The sequence below is a fragment of the Mobula hypostoma genome, chromosome 11 (assembly GCF_963921235.1).
Source record: "Mobula hypostoma chromosome 11, sMobHyp1.1, whole genome shotgun sequence".
Classification (NCBI taxonomy): Eukaryota; Metazoa; Chordata; class Chondrichthyes; order Myliobatiformes; family Myliobatidae; genus Mobula; species Mobula hypostoma.
In genome coordinates this window covers 87619950-87643153 of record NC_086107.1, presented here as the reverse complement: position 1 = coordinate 87643153, position 23204 = coordinate 87619950, and the positions used below count along the sequence as shown (strand labels likewise).

Below are 23204 nucleotides of genomic sequence, written 5' to 3'. Positions count from 1 at the left end.
GTGTGTGATGGAACAGTGTGAGGGAGTTTTATTCAGTCCAATCCCAGGAGTGTGTGATGGGGCAATGTAGAGGGAGCTTTTATTGCGTCTGACCACGGACTGTGTGTGATGGGATGGTGTGGAGGGAGTTTCACCTTGTTTGATTCTGGGAGTGCATGATAGGACGGTGTAGAAGGAGCTTTGAATGTGTTTGACCTTGAGACTGTGTGATAAAATAGTGTAGAGGGAGCTTCACTCTGTGACCCCAGGCCCAAGGGGTGTGTGAATGATAAGATGTATGGAATGGTCTGTATGGAAGGCATGTAAAACAAAAATCTTTTCTATAGCTCAGTTTATGTGATAAAATAATGAACAACACAACAAAATCGAGAGAGTTTCACCCTGTAGCTGACCTTGGAGGGTGGGGATAGGTATGAAGGTATGGTGCAGAGGAAAGTTCACTCTGTGTGAGTGGACGAGATGGTGTAAAGGGATCTTCATTCATTCTCTGACATACAGTGGCATGCAAAAGTTTGGGAACCCCTTGTCAAAATTTCTGTTACTGTGAATAGCTGAGCAAGTAAAAGATGACCTGATTTCCAAAAGGCATAAAGATAAAGATGACACATTTCTTTAATATTTTAAGTAAGATTACTTTTTTATTTCCATCTTTTACAGTTTCAAAATAATAAAAAAGGAAAAGGGCCTGAAGCAAAAGTTTGTGCACCCTGCATGGTCAGTACTTAGTAACACCCCCTGTGGCAAGTATCACAGCTTGTAAACACTTTCTGTAGCCAGCTAAGAGTCTTTCAATTCTTGTTTGGGGATTTTCGCCCATTCTTCCTTGCAAAAGGCTTCTAGTTCTGTGAGATTCTTGGGCCATCTTGCATGCACTGCTCTTTTGAGGTCTATCCACAGATTTTCGATGATGTTTAGGTTGTGGAACTGTGAGGGCCATGGCAAAACCTTCAGCTTGCACCTCTTGAGGTAGTCCATTGTGGATTCTGAAGTGTGTTTAGGATCATTACGCTGTTGTAGAAGCCATCTGCTTTTCATCTTCAGCTTTTTTTTTACAGACGGTGTGATGTTTGCTTCCAGAATTTGCTGGTATTTAATTGAATTCATTCTTCCCTCTACTGTACCAGTGAAATGTTCCCCGTGCCACTGGCTGCAACACAAGCCCAAAGCATGATCGATCCACCCCTGTGTTTAACAGTTGGAGAGGTGTTCTTTTCATGAAATTCTGCACCCTTTTTTCTCCAAACATACCTTTGCTCATTGCAGCCAAAAAGTTCTATTTTAACTTCATCAGTCTACAGGACTTGTTTCCAAAATGCATCAGGCTTGTTTAGATGTTCCTTTGCAAACTTCTGACGCTGAACTTTGTGAACACAAAATAATCTGCAGATGCTGGGGTCAAAGCAAAACTCACAACACGCTAAAGGAACTCTGCAGGTCGGGCAGCATCAGTGGAAAAGATCGATCGATGTTTCGGGCCGGAACCCTTCGCCAGGACTGTAGGGGGAAGGGGCCCCCTCCCCCAGCTGCCTACCTCCTCCCTCTTGGTTCTGTCTCTTTCTACCACCCATTGTGTTTTCCTCTATTCCTTCTTCACCTTTCCTGCCTATCACCTCCCTGCCTCCCTTCCCTCACCCCTTTATCTTTCCCCTTACTGGTTTTTCTCCTGGAACATACCAGCCTTCTCCTTCCCACCCTCCCCCCACCTTCTTTATAGGGCCTCTGCTGTGAGTGTTGCTGAACTTTGTGGTGAGGACGCAGGAAAGGTTTTCTTCTGATGACTCTTCCATGAAGGTCATAATTGTGCAGGTGTCACTGCACAGTAGAACAGTGCACCACCACTGCAGAGTTTGCTAAATCTTCCTGAAGGTCTTTTGCAGTCAAACGGGGGTTTTGATTTGCCTTTCTAGCAATCCTACGAGCAGTTCTCTTGGAAAGTTTTTTTGGTCTTCCAGACTTCAACTTGACCTCCACCATTCCTGTTAACTGCCATTTCTTAATTACATTACGAACTGAGGAAACGGCTACCTGAAAAGGCTTTGCTATCTTCTTATAGCCTTCTCCTGTTTTGTGGGCACCATCTATTTTAATTTTCAGAGTGCTAGGCAGCTGCTTAGAGGAGCCCATGGATGCTGATTGTTGGGACAAGGTTTGAGGAGTCGGTATTTATAAAGCTTTGAAATTTGTATCACCTGGCCTTTCCTAATGATGATTGTGAACAAGCTATAGCCCTAATAAGCTATTTAAAATCTGAGACCTTGGTAAAAGTTATCTGAGAGCTCAAATTTCTTGGGGTGCCCAAACTTTTGCATGGTGCTCTTTTCCTTTTTTTCCACTCTAAAATTGTACAAAACAAAAATAATACACTAATCTCACTTAAAATGTTGAAAAGAATGTTTCATCTTTAACTTTATGACTTTTGGAGAACAGTTCATCTTCTACTCACTTAACTACTCACAGTAACAGATATTTTGACCAGCGGTGCCCAAACTTTTGCATGCCACTGTAGGTGTGTATGATGGCTCAGTGCAGAGCCACCTTCACTGTGTGTCGGACCCCCAGGAACGTGTAATGACACAGCGTGGAGGGAGCCTCATTCTGCGTGACCCCGAGACAATTTCATGGATGGGGCAGAGGGAGCTTCAATCTGGGGTCTGATCCCGGGAGTGTGTGAAGGTACGGTACAGAGGGAACTTCACCCTGTACCTGACATGGGGATTATATGATGGGATGGTGTGGAGGTTGTCTCATTCTGTGCCTGGCCCAGGATACTGACCTTTGACTCAGATGAGCGAGGAATGGCTCTGACAGCAGATGCCCGAGTGTTGCCAACACGACACTGGAGGGACTGGAGAGCAGCGGAATGCAGTGGTAGGGAACGGTGGCAAACACCAGTGTGGCCAGACTGAGGAAAGCCAGAAGCCCTGTCCGGGAAAGAGAGAGCAGGAGCAAATCAGAGGGAGAAATAATGAGGGCAACAAGTAGGGAGGTGTAGGACGTGGGAGAGTTGGAGGAGGTGGAGTGAGGGAGCCAGAGAGGTGCAGGGGTGGGGTTCCCTGGAAAGGAGGGGTTATTAGGAAGAGAGGTGTACCCAGAAGAGGAAGCAGGGTTGTCATGAGAGAGAGTGAGCCAAGCCAGTGAAGGGGGAGGGGGAGAAGAGAGAGGGAGTGGGAGGTGAGAAGTGGAGGGTTAGAGGGAGGGAGGGAGGGAGGGGGGAGCGGAGGGGGGAAAGGGGAGGGGAGGAGGGAAAGGGAAGAGGAAAGGGGAGAGGAAAGGGGGAGGGGGAGAGGAAAGGGGGAGGGGGAGAGGAAAGGGGGAGGGGGAGAGGAAAGGGGGAGGGGGAGAGGAAAGGGGGAGGGGGAGAGGAAAGGGGGAGGGGGAGAGGAAAGAGGGAAGGGGAGAGGAAAGAGGGGGGAGAGGAAAGAGGGAGGGGGAGAGGAAAGGGGGGAGAGGAAAGAGGGGGGAGAGGAAAGAGGGGGGAGAGGAAAGAGGGGGGAGAGGAAAGAGGGGGGAGAGGAAAGAGGGGGGAGAGGAAAGAGGGGGGAGAGGAAAGAGAGAGGGGGAGAGGAAAGAGGGAGGGGGAGAGGAAAGAGGGAGGGGGAAGAAGGAGAGGAAAGGATAGGGAGAGTTGGGGGAAGCAGTGAGAGGGGGAGAAAGGCATGTAGGAGAGAGGGGTCGCATGGGAAAGGGGAAGGTGAGAAGAGGGTGTGGAGTGGAAGGTTTTAGGCAAGGGAAGTGACGATTAGAGTGAAGGGGTGTATGGGGTGTCTAGGGAGGGTAGCACCTCTGGTGGGGGGCTTGCTGTGCCCTTTTCAGGGCTGCTCGTCCACCTTTGGTCCCCACCTGGCGCTCAGCTCTCACCTGTGGCTCCAAGTAGCTGTAACACGTGCAGCGGCCACATCCTGGTAAACTGTCTCGGCAGACGGGCCAAACCAGGTGATGGTAGCCGACGGGTCTTCGACCCTCAGTGCGGTGGGAGATCTGCCTATCCCAGCGTGTGAAATCTGGTCATGGCTAACTGAGTGGAAGAGACCGATTAATCGTCCAACGGTCAAGAAGGCAGGCCAGCAGGCATGGTGGAGCGCTAAGAGCACAACAAGGCACTTAGACATCCTTGTCATCCACTGCAGGAGGTGGTGATCTCTTTAAAGCCACCTGGCAGTAGGCAAAGGCAAACCACTGCTGTAACCTCCCAATATGTCAGAGCGGCGTGGAGGGAAATCATCCACCAAGTGGAAATTCCAGATGCGACCTAACGACAGAGTGGCAAAAGAGGGAGAGGATGGGGGAAAGAGGGAAGTGATCAGGAGAAGGGACAGGCAAGAAGGTGGTAGGTGGGGAGGTGAGGAGAGAGGGTGGGTGGTAGAGGTCATAGGGAGGAGGCAGAATTGGACTCACCTGTGGGAGAGAGACAGCTCCAGTTGGGGACAGGGGTGGGTCTTCCTGGTCTCGGCGTGTCCCCTTCCATCAGCGGCCCCTCCGGGCAGATGCGCAGGGCATGGCACACCCTCCGCCAGCTGAGTGGCCACACCTCAGAACCCTGGAGAATGGCAGCTGCACCCTGTGGGAGGGAGGGAGTAGGTGGAGAGGGTCACTGACTCATAGGGAAAGAGAGAGTGATGGCAAGGAGAAGGAAGGAAAGAGAGAGAGAGGGTAGGAAAGCAAGAGAGGGTGGGAGAAAGAGAGAGGCAGAGAGAGATGGGGCAGAGGGATTGAAAGAGTGATTGGGAGGGTGAGGGGGAAAGAGAGTCACTGAGTCATAGTGGAAGAGAGAAGGAGATGGGGGGAAGAGAGAGTGAGGGAGAGAGAGAGAGAGAAGATAGGAAACAACAGGAGCGAAAGGGAGTGACAGTGAGGGAGAATGAGAAAAGGTGATGGGGGAGGGTGGAAGCGATGGAGAGGATGGGGGAGTGAGAGTGAGAGAGGTGTAGAGTGGAGGGAGTGTTTTTCAGTCCATACCTCAGCAGCTATCTGCAGCAACAGGATCAACAGCCCGTCCAACATGCCCAGGTCTTGTGGTGGGGTAACTGAATGCTGAAAGAGGGAAACACAGTACTTATACCCACCCTTCACACACTCCTTAGGGCTATTTATGACATAGGAAGAGAATTAGGCCATTTGGCCCATTGAGTCTGCTCTGCCATTCTATCATTAATATCTCTCTTCAATTCATTCTCCCCATAACCTTTGATGGCTTCACTAATCAAGGAACCATCAACCTTCTTTTTCTATCCACACAATACACATATACACAGCCAGCTGTGGCAATGAATTTCACATATTCACCACCCTGTCTCAAGAAATTCCTCCTCATCTCTGTTCTAAAGGGACACCCTCCTATTCTGAGATTACGCCCTCTGATCCTAGACTCCACTGCAGGAAACATCCTCTCCGCATGCACTTTGTCCAGGCCTTTCAATATTCGGTAAGTTTCGATGTGATCCACCGTGCACCCCCCACCATTCTTCTAAAACTCCAGTCAGTACAGGCTCAGGGCCATTAAACCCTCCTCATATGTTAACCCCCTCAATCTTGTAAACCTCCTCTGGACCCTAACCAATAGCAACATATCCTTTCTTAGATTTAGGGCCCAAAAACTGCTTATAATGCTAAAAAGATGCAGCATTACATCCTTGCTTTTATATTCTAGTCCTCACAAAATGAGTACTAACATTGCATTTGTCTCCCTTACTTCTGACTCAAACTGCAAGTTAACCTTTAGGAAATCCTGCACTAGTGCCTTTACACCTCTGATTTCTGAATTTGCTCCCTGTTTAGACAATAGTCTACGCCTTTATCCCTTCTCTCTGCAATGCATCCCATCTGCCAATTATCTGACCAGACTCCCTGCTTCCTCCACACTAACTGCACCTCCACCTATCAAAGTGAAGGTCCCTCCACACTAACTGCACCTCCACCTATCAGAGTGAAGGTCCCTCCATACTAACTGCACCTCCACATATCAGAGTGAAGGTAGCTCCACACTAACTGCACCTCCACATATCAGAGTGAAGGTCCCTCCACACTAACTGCACTTCCACCTATCAGAGTGAAGGTCCCTCCACACTAACTGCACCTCCACCTATCAGAGTGAAGGTCCCTCCACACTAACTGCACCTCCACCTATCAGAGTGAAGGTCCCACCACACTAACTGCACCTCCACCTATCAGAGTGAAGGTCCCTCCACACTAACTGCACCTCCACCTATCAGAGTGAAGGTCCCTCCACACTAACTGCACCTCCACCTATCAGAGTGAAGGTCCCTCCACACTAACTGCACCTCCACCTATCAGAGTGAAGGTCCCTCCACACTAACTGCACCTCCACCTATCAGAGTGAAGGTCCCACCACACCAACTGCACCTCCACCTATCAGAGTGAAGGTCCCTCCACACTAACTGCACCTCCACCTATCAGAGTGAAGGTAGCTCCACACTAACTGCACCTCCACCTATCAGAGTGAAGGTCCCTCCACACTAACTGCACCTCCACATATCAGAGTGAAGGTCCCACCACACTAACTGCACCTCCACCTATCAGAGTGAAGGTCCCTCCACACTAACTGCACCTCCACATATCAGAGTGAAGGTCCCACCACACTAACTGCACCTCCACCTATCAGAGTGAAGGTCCCTCCACACTAACTGCACCTCCACCTATCAGAGTGAAGGTCCCACCACACTAACTGCACCTCCACATATCAGAGTGAAGGTCCCTCCACACTAACTGCACCTCCACCTATCAGAGTGAAGGTCCCTACACACTAACTGCACCTCCACATATCAGAGTGAAGGTAGCTCCACACTACCCTTTCAGCCACATCCAGGATCAGCCATAGAGTAAGGATCCCTCCACACCAACTTACCACACACTCCTGGGGTCAGACCCAGAGTGAAGCTCCCCCTGTGCCCTCCCATCACACACTCCCTGTGGAGCTGGGAGGTGCTACACCTTACCTGGAAGCTGGAAGTCAGCGTGACAAGGGCTGCTTGCAGAAGGTCTTCGAGCTGAAGCTCCACGGAACAACCTCGAGACCTCAATTCGATCAATAGGAGGGCTGCAGCACTCTGTGGAAGAGGAGTGAGGGTGAGGGGAGAGGGACAGGTGCGAGTAGAGAGAGGGAATAGAAAGAGGGTGACACCAAGATGGAAAGGGGTAAGGAGAGGGCTACGGTGGGGGGAGGGGCGAGGCGGAGGGAAGGAGAGTGCGGGCCAGAGCCGGGATGTGAGTGAAATCGGCAGAGTGGACAGTGAGAGTAGACCTGTAAATAGCCCCCACTGTAGTGCTCCCTCCTTCCACCTTCCACCTCCCGTTCCCTGACCCAACCACATTGCTGCTGTACTCACAGTGTGAACCGGAGATCGCAGTAAGATCGAGACGACTGCACCGGTTGCATCTTCCAGCCTGCGAGCAGAGAGAGCAAGGGGGTGGGAAGAGTTCAGGAGAGAGGGGGCAAGGAAGGGTGAGAGAGGGGCAGGAATTGGTGAGGGAGAAAGAGTGGAGGTGTGCGAGAGAGAGTGTGAGGGGGGCAGGTGGCGGCAGGGCAGATGACAGAGGGAGAGAGTGGGGGTGGGCGACAGAATAGAGACAGAAACATGATTAAGAGGGGAGAGAGTTCGAATGGAAAGAAAGAAATATTGAGTGGGGTAGTTTGGGGAGAGAGGTCATCAGTCTATAGATCACCGAGTGACACCACTTCCCCATTTGGACCCATCCTATACATTGCACAGATACACTGACCCCAGCCCCCTACTTCACCTTCAACAGGTGGGAGGAGATCTCCAAGTCAGGGATTCCTGCAATCCACTACCCATTCCAAACCTCTCAAGCAGGATAAGGGCAGGAGGCTCAGAATGGGCAGGGTGAGGTGGGAAGCCTCTGAGAAAAGTGCTGAAACACTTCCCACTTCCCTGGGTGGAGATAGTCCATGGACTCGATAACTGCCACATTACCTCTTCCCTATCTGCAGGTCAGGAGTGTGATGGGAACACTCTCCATTTACTTAGTTCTAACAGCTCTTGGGAACCTTGACACCATCCAGGACAGACCATCCTCGCCTGATCTCCCACCTCACCCCCTGCACTGTCCCAATCTTCCTTCGCAGAGGCCAGGTCTGAATCCCAGGATCCCCTTACCCGACGGCACTGTGGGAACTGCAACACCAGAAGAAATGATAAGTAGTGGTTCACGTAGCGAGAGCTGTGGGGGAGTGTTGAAACTAATTTGACACGGGCATGGGAACAGGAGTGATCGGGCCAAGGATGGGGCACTTGGTAGTGTAGTCTCACTACAGCCAGCTGTAGTGAGACTGAGGAAGAACAGGCAGATGATAGGGTAATACTGAAGTCAGTGGGATGAGTTAAAGTGTAACAGAGCCAAAATCAAAAAGGGTAATGAATACAGGACTGAAGTTGTTATATTTGAATTGTGACGAGAATACACATAAAATTAAGATGTTTGCTGGCCTGGGTTAGCATCAGTGACATCAGCAAGTGGTCTGCCACCTGCCCTCAGGGGAAGGAGAGATAAGGAACAATGGAGCAGCGTCTAGAGATGTGTAATGAAGGGAGGTGGGAGAGAGAGCTGTCTGGAGCGGCTCCCCCCTTTGAACCTTGAACTGTTTGAAGTGATGGACAGGCGATACCCCAGCAGGGGGATAAAAAGGGACCTGTTTGCTAAGGCAGGACACGCCACCCGAGGTAATGAGACCCTGGAAGCGGTGCGCCTCTCACGAGTGGGTGAGAAGTACCAGACAACGGCCAGGGTGGAAAGGTACGATCAGCGGGAACCCGGTGTGTGTCCGCCCTTGCCTGGGTGCCGGGTTCACTGCAGAGGATCGACTGCATCTGGAGGAGGGGTCACAGTCGGTGACCTCAGGTGACATCACCAAGGACCCGCCCAAAAGTTGCTTGTGAGCCATCTCGCCGGTCTGTGAGTGAAGCCGTTCTGAATGATCAGTTGTTCCTGTTCTATCTCTCTCTTCCCCCACGTTGTCCATCGCCATGGCAACGATTACTGCGAACTGAACTAAATTGGACTGAACTTTGAGTCACTTTGAAATTTGGTCATTTACCCCTAGACAACGATAGAGCTTGATTGATGCTGTTATCTTAATTCTGTGCACGTGTGTTTATCATCGCTGAACTGTTGCATTTATTATCCTTTCGATTACTGTGTTGCTTGTTTCTTTAATAAAACTTTCTTAGTTCTAGTACTCCAGACTCCAACTGAGTGATCCATTTCTGCTGGTTTGGCAACCCAGTTACGGGGTACGTAACATAAGTGGGGTTCTCGTCCGCGATTTTGAACGCTAAATTTGGGACGGAGTAAATTGATTGGGTTGAAATTCCCGAAAGAAAGAAAAGACAAACAGCAGAAATGGAGGCTGAGGAATTTATAAAGGCGCCGACCTTGGAGGCATTAGAGGATGCCAGGAAATCGGAATTGATAGCTGTGGCCAAACGGTTGAATCTTGCTAAGGTGAAGTCGACAATGAGGAGAGAGGAGATACACAGAGCTATTGTAGAGCACTATGTATCTAAAGGTGTGTTTCCCCAAGGTGAGCTGGGGGTGGTGTCTATTGAAAAACCTGCTGGAGACGCGGTACAGGTACAGCTTGAAAAACTGAGACTCGAGCACGAGTTCCGGGTACGGCAGTTAGAACACGAAGAGAGAGAAAGACAGTTGGAGAGAGAAGAGAAAGAGAGGGACAGACAGTTAGAGAGAGAGGAGAAAGAGAGGCAATGGGAGCGAGAAGAGAGAGGGAAACAGAGGGAAAGGGAATTTGAGCTGGAGAAGTTAAAGATAAGGGCCGAGCAGGGGCTCGTGCCGAACCAAGGTGGAGGGTTCCGGGCGACCCAGGAGGTTAGGCTGGTTCCCCCATTTGACGATACCGACGTGGATCGGTACTTCCTCCACTTCGAAAAAGTGGCTATAAGTCAGGAATGGCCGAGGGATAAGTGGGCTGTGTTACTTCAGAGTGTACTGAAAGGGAAAGCCCAACAAGCTTACTCCGCTTTATCCGCGGAAGATGCCCAGAAGTATGAGGTGGTGAAAGAGGCCATCCTCAGGATTTATGTGTTGGTCCCGGAGGCATACCGGCAGAGGTTCCGGAATGCGAGGAAGCGGTGGGACCGCACGTATTTGGAGTTTGCCCGTGAGATGCAGACATATTGTGAGCGTTGGTGCGCCTCAAAGGGGGTAGAGGGGGATTATGACAGACTGCTACAACTGATCCTGATTGAGCAGTTTAAAGGTTGTGTCCCTGAGGGTATGAGACCCTACCTCGATGAGAAAGAGGCAGCCACGTTAGCCGCAACTGCTAAGTTAGTGGATGAGTATGCGTTGACGCATAAAATGAAGTTTTCCCCGAGTAAAGGCTACCAGAAGGGTAGTCAGGACGGCGGGGAGAGTCCGCCGGAAAAGTCAGAAAGTAAGCCGGGGACTAGTGAAAAGGATAAGGTAGACTGGGAGCAGTCTGGTCGGAAGTCTCCTGGGGTCGTCTGTTATAATTGTGGGAAAGTCGGACACTTTGCGTCCAGGTGCTTTGCCCCAAAGAAGGAGACGGGGAAAGGAAAAGCGGAAATTTGGAATGGCTGTATCGAGCTGTTAAGCGAACCGCTAGGGAAGGACAGGTCTGAAAAAGTCCAGGAAGGGCGCGAGAGGTTTATCTCGGCCGGACTGGTGTCAGTGAAGGAGAGGTTAAAACCAGTTCCAGTGCGGATCTGGAGAGACACGGGAGCGTGTCAGTCACTAATACTGAAGAGTGTATTAGAGTTTAGCTCAGAGACCCAGACTGGGGAGGTAGAGGTCAAAGGTGTTGGGGAAGGGACAGAGTCAGTCCCTTTGCACCAGATACACTTACAGAGCAACCTGGTCTCTGGACTAGTCACGATCGGGGTGAGGTCCGAATTACCGATGAAAGACGTGTAAGTCTTGCTCGGTAATGACATCGCCGGAGGAATCGTGTTCCCAGTAGTGAGATTGACAGGTCAGCCTGCCAGCATTGAGGCCCCGCCCATGGACTCACAGGTTCATCGCGGGCCCGCGATAGTGAATTTAGCTGAAACATTTTTGCCAACCTTGTATGAGACAGGGTGTAGTGAGATAAGAGGTAGTGAGGGAGCTGGGACGGACGTAGCAGTAGCCAGGAAAGAATTTGTGCAGACGCAGGAGCGAGACGAGGGGCTGATAGTTGTGGCAGAGACCGCTCTCTCTGACACAGCCTTGACAAGCTATTGTGCGGAGGAGGAAGTGCTAAGGAAGAAAGGGAAATCAAGGACAGTATCCGCAGATGAGGAATGGGGGGTGGTGCAAAAGAGTTATGGGGATGAGGTTTTTAACATGGCCCACGAGGTACCCCCCAGTGGACATTTTGCGGTGCTGGAGGAAACAGTTGGTGGAATCATGAAAGAGATTTACCGGCTGCCCAGGGGGAAGAATGTTATTGATCATGACCGACGCGAACTGAGACGGTCACCGGCTTTTGATATGCTAACAAACCTAGTCGGTGTTAGCGTGGAAATCAATGAAGCTAGGGGCCCCCTGATAAGAGGAAAAAAACATTTTGAAAAGATTAGTATGGGATCGATCAGATGGGAGAAGGCTATTGTTTTGGCCAGGTCTACTGATAAGGTCTCTCCCTTAATCCCCGAACAAAGCGAATCTTTAGCAGAAGTAATTAAACGACTCGCGCCCGTGGGTTTGATTGTCCCGAGGAAATGCAAAGAACTGGGACGTTGGGTGATGTCTGTTACAATAGGGCGGCCTAGTAAACAACACCCATATTTTTTGAGTAATTCAGTGACTAAAGGGCTGATGAACACAGAGGTGTGTATTGGCAATTTAATACGGCTGTCTGAAGCCAGTTTGATAGTGAACCTTGAAAAAAATGAATTCGGCCACACGAGGGTCACTTACCTGGGAATTGTGGTGACACAGGGGCAGCTGGCAGTGATGCAAGCTACAGCGCAGGCTATCGCTGACCTCCCAACCCCGACAGACAAGAGGGCCCTCAGAAGGCTCTTGGAGATGGTGGGGTACTGCAGGAAGTTTTGCAATAACTCTGCGGTCAATACCCGTCCCCCTCCTACTAAGCCCTTGCGAGAGAAAACTGAGTCGGAATGGGACGACCCTTGTTATTGTGGTCCGGGAAAAAGCCAAATGAGAGGTTACATTGATCGCAATTCATCAGTGTTTTTGGCCACTATGAAGTTTGCTGAGTTGGAGCCTGGTCTAAGGGATTATTAATAACACGTGTAAAAGGAACAGAAAATGTGATGACTGTCTGTCAAGGTGTTGACAGCTTCAAACTCTTTGTATTAGCCAAATAGCTGTTAAAGATGTATATTTGTGTATGTATCAAATAATGTATTCATGTTTGTAATTTTTACCTCCCGGTAAAAATCCTTAAAGGGGGGAAGTGTGACGAGAATACACATAAAATTAAGATGTTTGCTGGCCTGGGTTAGCATCAGTGACATCAGCAAGTGGTCTGCCACCTGCCCTCAGGGGAAGGAGAGATAAGGAACAATGGAGCAGCGTCTGGAGATGTGTAATGAAGGAACGGGGGAGAGAGCTGTCTGGAGCGGCTCCCCCCTTTGAACCTTGAACTGTTTGAAGTATGGACAGGCGATACCCCAGCAGGGGGATAAAAAGGGACAGGTTCGCTAAGGCAGGACACACGCCACCCGAGGTAACGAGACCCTGGAAGCGGTGCGCCTCTCACGAGTGGGTGAGAAGTACCAGACAACGGCCAGGGTGGAAAGGTACGATCAGCGGGAACCCGGTGTGTGTCCGCCCTTGCCTGGGTGCCGGGTTCACTGCAGAGGATCGACTGCATCTGGAGGAGGGGTCACAGTCGGTGACCTCAGGTGACATCACCAAGGACCCGCCCAAAAGTTGCTTGTGAGCAATCTCGCCGGTCTGTGAGTGAAGCCGTGTATGAATAGTTGTTCCTGTTCTCTCTCTCTCTCCCCGCACGTTGTCCATCGCCATGGCAACGATTACTGCGAACTGAACTACTAACTGGACTGAACTTTGAGTCACTTTGAAATTTGGTCATTTACCCCTAGACAACGATAGAGCTTGATTGATGCTGTTATCTTAATTCTGTGCACGTGTGGTTATCATCGCTGAACTGTTGCATTTATTATCCTTTCGATTACTGTGTTGCTTGTTTCTTTAATAAAACTTTCTTAGTTCTAGTACTCCAGACTCCAACTGAGTGATCCATTTCTGCTGGTTTGGCAACCCAGTTACGGGGTACGTAACAGAATGCACGCAGTATATGTAATAAGGTAGATGATCTTATAGCACAGAGTTTGGCAGGTATGGTGCTGTGGGCATTTCTTAGTCATGGCTAAAAGGAGGTCATAGTTTGGAGCTTAACATCCAAGGTACACCAAGAAATTGCGTATGAATTTAGTAACTATTTTGCGTCAATCTTCACTGTGCAAGATACCAGCAAAATGCCAGAAATGCAAGAGTGTCAAGGGGCTTTTACTAAGGATTGGGAAGCCGGAATGTCTTAAGATAGGTAAGTCACCTGGACCAAAAGAACAACATCGCAGCATTTCAAAAAGAGGAAGCTGAAGAGATTGAGGAGGCATAAGCAAAGATCTTTCAGGAATCACTAGATTGTGGAATTGTCTGGAGAGCTGGAAGACTGCAAATATTACTCCACTCCTTAAGAAGGGAGGGAAGCAAAGGACAGGTAATAACAGGCCTGTTCGCCTGACTTCTTTGGTTGGTAAGATGTTTGATTTCATTATTAAAAATAAGGTTTCAGGGTACTTGGAGGCACATGTTGAAAGAGGCTGAAGTCAACATGGTTTCCTTAAGGGGAAATCTTGCCTGACAAATCTATTGTAATCTTTTGAGGAAATAATCTGCAGGATAGTCAAAGGAGAGGCAGTGGATGTTGTTTATGTGGACTTTCAGATGGCATTTGTCAAGATGCTGCACATCAAGCTGACAAAGTAAGAACCCATGGTATTACAGGAAAACTACTAGCATGGGTAGACAATTGGCTGACCGGCAGGCAGCAAAGAGTGAGAATAAAGGCAGCCTTTTCTGGTTGGCTGCTGGTGTCTAGTGGTGTGCCGCAGGGTCTGTGTTGGGACTGTTTCTTTTCACTTATTTATTGATGATTTGGACCAAATTTGCAGGTGATATAGAGATACAGTAGGTGGAAGGGCATGTAGTGTTGAGGAAGGAGGGTGTCAGCAGAAGGTCTTGGGCAGATTGGGTAAAAGGGCAAAGTGACAGCCGATGGAATATAGTGTCAGGAAGTACATGCACTTAGCAAAAGGAATAAAAGTGTGGACTATTTTCTAAATGGGGAGATTCAAAGAGACTTGGGAGTCCTCGTGCAAGATTCCCTAAAGGTTAACTTCCGGGTTGAGTCTGTGGTAAGGATAGCAGATGCACTGTTAACATTAATTTTGAGAGGACTAAAATGCTATTCATTGATGCTGTTCATCGACTATAGCTCAGCATTTAGTACCATCATTCCCACAATCCTGATTGAGAAGTTGGCGAACCCGGGCCTCTGTAACTCCCTCTGCAATTGGATCGTTGACTTCCTAACTAGAAGACCACAATCTGTGTGGATTGGTGATAACATCTCCTCCTCGATGACAGTCAAACTGGGGCACCTCAGGGGTGTGTGCTTAGCCCACTGCTCTACTCTCTGTATACCCATGACTGTGTGGCTAAGCATAGCTCAAATACCATCTATAAATTTGCTGATGATACAACCATCATTGGTAGAATCTCAGGTGGTGACTAGAGGGTGTACAGGAGTGAGATGTGCCAACTGGTGGAGTGGTGCAGCAGCAACAATCTGGCACTCAACGTCAGTAAGATGAAAGAGCTGATTGTAGACTTCAGGAAGGGTAAGACGAAGGAACACATACCAATCCTCAGAGGGATCAGAAGTGGAGAGAGTGAACAGTTTCAAGTTCCTGGGTGTGAAGATCTCTGAGGATCTAACCTGGTCCCAATATATCGATGTAGTTATAAAGAAAGCAAGACAGCAGCTATACTTCATTAGGAGTTTGAAGAGATTTGGCATGTCAACAAATACACTCAAAAACTTCTATAGATGTACTGTGGAGAGAATTCTGACAGGTTGCATCACTGCCTGATGGGGGGGGCTACTGCACAGGACTGAAAGAAGCTGCAGAAGGTTGTAAATCTAGTCAGCTCCATCTTGGGTACTAGCCTACAAAGTACCCAGGACACCTTTAGGGAGTGGTGTCTCAGAAAGGCAACGTCCATTGGTAAGGACCTCCAGCACCCTTTTCTCACTGTTACCCTCAGGTAGGAGGTACAGAAGCCTGAAGGTACACACTCAGTGATTCAAGAACAGCTTCTTCTCCTCTGCCATCAGATTCCTAAATGGATATTGAACCCTTGGACACTACCTCACTTCTTTTTTTATATACAGTATTTCTGTTTCTTGAATGTTTTTTAAAAATCTATTCAATATAAGCATACAGTAATTGATTTACATTTGTTATTATTTTTATTTTATTTATTGTTATTATTTTTTCTCTTCTGTATTATGTATTGCATTGAACAGCTGCTGCTAAAGTGACAAATTTCACGTCACATACCAGTGATAATAAACCTGATTCTGATTCTGAAAAGCAAGGATGGAATGCTGAAGCTTTAAAGGGCACTGGATAGACTGCACCCGGAGGACCAGAGGGCACAGCTTTAGAATTGAGGGACATTCAGTTAGAACAGAGATGTTGGAAAAATTTCTTTACCCAGACTGTGGTAAATCTGTGTAGGCTAGGAGATTGGGTATATTTAATGTGGAGGTTGATGGGTTCTAGATTAATCAAGATGTAAAATGTTACAGGGAGAAGGCAGGAGAATGGGGTTGAGAGGGATAATAAATCAGCCATGATGGAATGGTAGAGCAGACTCGATGGGCCGAATTGTCTAATTCTGCTCTAAGGTCTTTTGTCTGATAAATGCTGGCAAGCTCCCTGCCTTCTCGAGGGGGCAATGAGCAATGGGCAATAAATATTGGCAAGCAACAACTTTATCAAGGGGTAATAACAGATGGATAATAAATGACAACAAAAATTCACCTTCTCCAGGCATGTTGAGGGATGGGTGATAACTGCTGGCAAAATCCCACCATTTCGAGGGGGCATTGATGGATGGGTAATAAATGCAGGCAAGTAAGCACCTTATTGGGGCCGGGGGAGGGGGAATGACAAAGGATGAACAACAAATGCTGGCAAACTTCCATTCTCTCAAGGCAAGATGACGGATGAGCGTTAAATGCTGGCAAGCTTCACACATTCTCAAAGGGACGATGAGGGATGGGCAAAGATGCTGCAAGCCGGACTTCTCCAGAGGTGGTGGGAGATAGGCAAGACCCAAATCCGTAGGGGTGAGGAGGGATGGGCAATCACTGCCTGTGAAGTTGGGGCCTTGCAAATGCTGGCAAGCTCCCCAAAAATCCCATACCCAGAATAAGCAACACCCAGGGAGGTAAAAAACACCTAGCAAGGAATTCTGGAGGAACGCATTCCCCTGGAGTCTGGAGTGGCGAGGTCACAGAACATGGTAGTAACCAGTGCTGTCAGAGGTGGCCATCCAAAGGAATGACCTCTCTGGGAGAGGGACAGGAGATGAGTTGCCACATCTTCATGGGCAATTCGGATATGAAGAGAGCGGAAGGGTCAGAACATGGAGAGCACATAACGCACCTGTCTGGGACATGATCCAATTGTATCACCACCAGCAACAGAAGGAAGAGAGAAAGTTCCCAGAGCTGAGACCAGACGGGGTCTTCGGGGGAGACCTGTGGAGCACACACAGATTATACAGAGAGGGGCTGCTAACTTACTCCAGAGAGAGGAAACGATAGTGTTTCTGACGTCCAATACTGATGGAGGGGGAGGGAATGGAGTATACGAAGCCCAGAGGGTGGGGAGAGAACAGTGTGTCTGAAGCCTGGTACCGGCGGAGGGGGTAATGGGGGAAGAGGACGATCTGTCTGATGCCCAGTCCCAGAGGATGTAAAGAGGACATGAAGAACACAGTGTATCCACCACCTTATCACGGGGGTGGGGGCAGGGATGGGGGAGTGGAGGTGTGAAAGCGGATGATCACACTTAAGCCCAGTTCCTGATGGTGGAGAGAGGACAGTGCACCCAATACCTAGTCCTTGGGGAGAGGGGTGGTGGGAGCAGGACGGTGTATCTTACACACGGTCCAAGGAGGGGTGAGGTAAACAGTGTGTGAGACCGACCCTGACAGTCAAGCAGGTGAGACTGCTGTCTGATTAACGAGTGAAACTTACCTGACTTTCCAGGAGCCCGATCAAGTTTTGTAAAGCCTCGTCCATGACGAGCTGACATGTGTCTTTACTGACATTACAGCAGGAGTAGATAACCTGAGAGAATGGAGGAAACAAACAAAGTAAGCACCTGTGCATGTCTCTCTCTCCCTTTCCCTTTCTCTCTCTCTCTCTCTCTCTCACACACACACACACACACACACACACACACACACACACACAGGGATTGCGGTGCATTGACTGGTGTTTCTCAGTCCTCTCTCTCAGGTAGAAATCTGTACACTGACTATTTTCTCTTGGTCCCTCTCTCTCAAGGGGAGATCTGTACACTGACTGGTAACTTCAGTCCCTCTCTCTCGGGGAGATATTTACACTGTCTGGTGATTTACAGTCCTTCTCGCTCAGTGTGGGGACCTATACACTGGCCATTGTCTCTCAGTTCCCCTCACTCAGGGAGATATTTACACTGACTGGTGACTCAGTCCCTCTCTTGCTGGTATGTACATGGACATACATGGACATCTGTTCTCTCGGACAGATCTGTACATGCACTGGTGTCTGTGTCTGTCTGTCTGTCTCTGTCTCTGTCTATATATATATATATATGTGTGAGTCTCTCAATGCCTCTCTCTAAGCAGGAGATCTGTATACTGACCAAATATGGTTAACTGGATCAGCAAATCTGCAGATGACAGCAAGATTTGGGCGGGTGGGTAGTAGACAGTGAGGAAGGAAATTTTGGCTTGCAGAGGGATCTGCATCAGCTGGAAAAATGGGCTGAAAAATAGCAGATCACATTTAATGCAGACAAATGTAAGGTATTGCACTTTGGTAGGACCAACCAGAGTAGGTCTTACACAGTGAACAGTAGGGCTTTTAGGAGTGTGGTAGAACAAAGGGATCTAGGACTACAGTTTCATAACTTATTGAAAGTAGCATCACTGGTAGATAGGGTTATAAAGAAAGCATTTAGCACATTGACCTTCATAAGTCAATGTACTGAGTACAGGAGATGGGATGTTATGTTGAAGTTGTAGAAGACAATGGTGAGGCCTATTTTGGAGTATTGTGTGCAGTTTTGGTCATCTACCTACAGGGAGGGAGGGAACGTCGACTCAGACCATGAGAGGCCTGCGTCGGGCATTTTCATGCCTTACAAGGCGCAGGTTGGAAGTCCGTGTGGGGCGCCACTCCTCGCACAGCCTAGAGCAATGTGTACGTAAGTGCCTTGCTCAAGGACACAAACACACTGCCGCAGCTGAGGCTCAAACTAGCAACCTCAAAATAACTAGACAAACGCCTTAACCACTTGGCCACGTGCCCAACACCTACAGGGAGGATGTAAATAAGGTTGAAAGAGTACAGAGAAAATTTACAAGGATATTGCCCTGGAGGACCTAAGTTACAAGGGAAGATTGAATACGTTATGACTTTATTCCTTGGAATGTAGATTTAAGGGAGATTTGATAGAGGTATACAAAACTATGGGGGGCATAGATAGGGTTAATGCAAGCAGGCTTTTTCCACTGAGGTTGAGTGGGACTACAACCAGAGGTATTGGGTTAAGGGTACAAGGTGAAGAGTTTAAGGGGAAATTTCTTCACTCAGAGGGTGGTGAGAGTGTGGAGTGAACTGCCAATGCAAGTGGTACACATGAGCTCGATTTCAAAGTTTAAGAGAAGTTTGAATAGGTACATGGATAGTAGGGATATGGAAGGCTATGGTCCCGGTGCAGATTGATGGGAGTAGGCAGTTTAAATGGTTTCTGCAAAGATTAGATGGGCTGAAGGGCCTGTTTCTGTGTTGTACTTCTATATGACTCTATGACTGATGATGCTCAGTCCCTCTCTCTCAGCGGGGGATCTGTACACACAACGATGTCTCTCATTGCCTCTCTTTCTGCAGGGGATCTGTACACTGACAAGTGCCTCTCCCTCTCTCTCTCAGACCTGTACACTGACCAGTGTCTATCAGTTCTTCTTTCCCAGGGGGAGATTCGTACACTGAATGGTGCTTTGCAGAGGGAGATCTGTATACACTGACTAGTGACTATTAGTCCCTCTCTCGGGGAACAGATCTGTACAATGACAAGTGTCTTTCAATCCTTCTCATTCAAGGGGAGAACTGTACACTGCCTGCTGTCTCTGAATGAGGCTCTCTCAGAGGGAGCTCTGTATAATGACCAGTGTCTTTCAGTCCCCCTAACTCAGGGGGAAATCTGTATACTGACCAGCGCCTCTCAGTCAGTCTCTCTTGGGGAGATCTATACACTGACTGATGTCTCTCAGTCCCTTGCTCTTAGAGCGAGATCTGTACATTGACAAATGTCTCTTGGTCTCTTTCTCTCGAGGGACATCTGTACCCTAACTAGTGTTTCCCAGCCCCTCTCTCTCTCAGGGGGTTGTCTGTACAATGACCAATGTCTTCGTGCCTCTCTCTAAGCGTGAGATCTGTATACTGACTGCTGTTGCTCAGTCTCTCGCTCGCAGTGAGATCTGTACACTGACTTGTGTCTCTCAGCCCCGCTCACTCAGGGACAGATCTGTACACTGACAAATGTCTCTCAGTCCCTCTCTCTCAGCAGGTGATGTGTACACTGTCATCCTTTCCTCTCAGGGGTTCGATCTGTACACTGGTGTCCCACCGTTCCTCTCTCTGAGCAGCAGATCTGCACACTGACCCTTGTGTCTCAGTCCTGCTCTCTCAGATGGATAATCTGTACACTGACAGGTGCCTCTCAGTCCATCTCTTTCGGGGGAGATCTACACACTGTGTTTCTCAATCCCTCTGTCAGGGGAATATCTGTACACTAACCAGTGTCTTTCAGTGTGAGAGCTGAACACTAACTATGGTTTCTCCTTCAGGGGGAGACCCGTACACCAGTGTCCCTGTCCATGTTCCCTACCTTTAGTGTGTAGGGCACCAGGGTCTGGTCTTTAATTCCATTCAGAAACCTGTTCGGTGCCCGTGGCTTCTCTGTGGGAAAGAGGCGGTTGTTCACATACTGAGTCACCTGTAACCAAGAAAGAGGCTCAGAGTTCTCCCATCATTTGCAAGCACACCCCATCCTGAGTCATCAGCATCCCAAACCTCCCCACTCCCCCACTCCCTGACAGAGGTTCCAGCCCCACCCTGACGTGTCTTTGACCACCTCCCTCCATCCCCAACCTTCCTGCTTCCTGAACCCGTTCCTGGTCTTTTCATCTACCCCACAGATAGTCTGTCTCTCTACCTTCTCACTTGCCTTGCTGGGCCCTCCTGTAGAGAGCTTGGAGTCCCTAGAATTTAGTGTACAGCCTCTTCAATCCCGTCAAATCTATGCTGAACATGATGCACCATAAAACCGATTCCTTTCGGCACACTGGCCTTCACTGGATGTGACATCGAGTACAGAAGTCGCGAGACCACGTTACAACTGTACAAGATGTCAGTAAGGCTGCACTAGGGAGTACTCTGTGCAGTCGTGATGAAGGGTTTTGGCTCGAAACATCAACTGTTCATTCCCATCCATAGATGCTGCCTGACCTGCTTAGCTCTGCCAGCACATTGTGTGTATTGCTGTAGATTTCCAGTATCTGCAGTACCGCACGCCTAACACTGAATCCTTTCTGCCCGTGTGTGGTGTGTATAGAGAAGCTTTTCACTGTATCTGGGCATGTGACAATAGTAAACCAATACCAATTCCAATTATTTGTCCAGCAGCCCCTTAGATGTCTCTATTATATCTACCTCATCACCACCATCACCCCTGGCAGCAAACCAAGTACCCACTAATCTCTGTTTAATAAAAAAAACAGTCCCACATATCTCCCTTGAACTTACTCTCACCTTAAACGCATGCCCTCTAGTATTGGACTGTCAACTGTGAGAAAAAGGATTCTGCCTACTGTACTGATGCTTCTCATATTCTGATAAACCTCTATCAGGTCTACCCTCACCTCTGCCTCTTCAGAGAAAACAACCCAAGTGTCTCCAATCTCTCCTCAGAGCATATGTCCTTTAATCCGGGCAGCCTTCTAGTGAACCTCTTCCGCATCCTCTCTGAAGCTTTGACATCCTTCCTGTAATGTTTCAACCAGAACTGTACCCTATAATGGGGAGTGTGTAGAACAGACAGACCCCGAGATACAAGATCGTGGTTCACTGAAAGTGGAGATTGGGACACAGGCGGTAAAGGGGGTGACTGGCACACTGGCCTTCGGTCAGAGCACATGAGACAAGATGCCGCATTACAGCTGTACAAGATGTCAGTGAGTACTGGAGTACTGTGTGCAGTTCTGGTCACTCGGCTATAGGAAAGGTGGGATTAAGCTGGAGAGGATGCAGAAACGATTCACCAGGACGTTCCTGGGACTGCAAGGCTGGAGTTATAAGGAGAGGTTGGACAGGGCTTGTATAGGGTAATGTAATGGGTGGTAACATTGGCATAATTCACAACCACCGACATTGAGTCGGGGCTCACTTTACGAGGCTGGTCTGACGTGATGACATAATGACGTGAAGTTTTACACTGCACTTCGTGTTCTGTATTTAGTGGACAACAAAGGAGATGTTACGGTTTTCCTTAAACTTAAATTGCCTCTGCTGTGTTATTTACAAAAACCTACATTGATGTTCTCAATGCTCCAGGTGATTCCAGAGTTATAGAAGATGTCGACCAATGCAGTCACTTTGATACTGCCAGAGTTTTGGAAATAAAATGCCATCACTTGATTTGCACAAGTCAAGGCCCAATTCGTGCTGCGAGAAATCTCTGCTGACAACATCAGATATTATTATGTAGTAGTGTGGCTCAGTAGCTCCAGGGCAGAGAGTATCTGACAGAACATGAAAAACATCACAGACTGAAAACCCAGCTTTTACAGACTTTTGGTCTATTGGAGTCTGAGCACACTAAAGTTGCTTCCTTTGCCTGGTCTGGGAGATGCTGGCCTTCGGAGCTAACAGACCACATGCTATCTCTCCTGGAAAATCACCACTGTTGTTTTATTTTTAAAGAACTCGTCGTTCAGCAAAAGCCTGATCCAGTTTGCACAGCCCTCACTAATATACCTGTGAATGACTATAGGGAGCTTGCTAAAATTTCTGATAGTCTACACTCAGCCCAGTAGAGGTGCATAATACCTCCTCTTTTCCCTGCTTCAACAAGCCTAGTCAGCAGGGCCTCCAACACATGCACGCCCACGACTGTGAAACAGACAATGCTGGGTCCATGCTTTTACCACACGCTCTTTGGTATGATCATTAGGAAGAGGCGATTGCTAGTAAGTATTGTTTACTTGCACTATATTTTCTCTGAATCTTTACACTTTATTCTACATTATTGTTTTACCTTATTCTTTGTCAATGCATTTTATAGTGAATTGAACAGTACACAAGACAAGTTTTTCACTGTACCTAGGCACATGTGACAATAATAAACCAACATCAATAACACTGAATCTTGTGGCTATATCCCCTAGTCCTAGTCTCACCTACCAGTGGGAACTACTTTCCTGCCCCTTTCCCTTTCATAATTTTTATATGTTTCTATAAGATCTCCTTTCATTCTTCTGAATTCCAGTGAGATCTCTCAAAGGCTAACTGTCTCATCTACGCAACAAATCCTTGACTCTTCCACTGATGGGGACATTGTATCGATGTTCACTCCATCCACTTGTCAACATCCAAGAGGTTTCAATGAGATCCTCCGTTCAACCCATCTGAGTACAGGTCCAGTGGCACTGAATGCACCCTCTATGTTAACTCTTTCATTCTGGGATCATTCTTCTAAATCTCCTCTGCATCCTTTCTACAGCCAGCTCATCTTTCCTTAGATACATAGCCCAGAACTGCTCGATACTCCAGATAAGATCTGAACACCTCAGCAACACATCCTGGC

General features: G+C 48.4%; 1 protein-coding gene across 6 annotated transcripts in view; it reads right to left on the bottom strand.

Moving 5' to 3' along the window:
- stk36 (serine/threonine kinase 36 (fused homolog, Drosophila)) overlaps positions 1-23204 on the bottom strand; it is a 79089-nt gene that overhangs the window by 10913 nt on the left and 44972 nt on the right. For 4 of the 6 annotated variants that reach the window (XM_063062439.1, XM_063062438.1, XM_063062440.1 and 1 more), the window contains 8 exons: positions 20229-20336; positions 17327-17419; positions 16731-16825; positions 7344-7401; positions 6954-7064; positions 4957-5031; positions 4396-4558; positions 2774-2921 (listed from right to left, as the gene is read on the bottom strand). In XM_063062439.1, coding sequence (XP_062918509.1) covers positions 2774-2921; positions 4396-4558; positions 4957-5031; positions 6954-7064; positions 7344-7401; positions 16731-16825; positions 17327-17419; positions 20229-20336 — 851 coding nt within the window. The remainder of the gene's footprint in view (positions 1-2773; positions 2922-4395; positions 4559-4956; positions 5032-6953; positions 7065-7343; positions 7402-16730; positions 16826-17326; positions 17420-20228; positions 20337-23204) is intronic. The other 2 variants (XM_063062441.1, XM_063062443.1) reach the window with 2 other exon arrangements.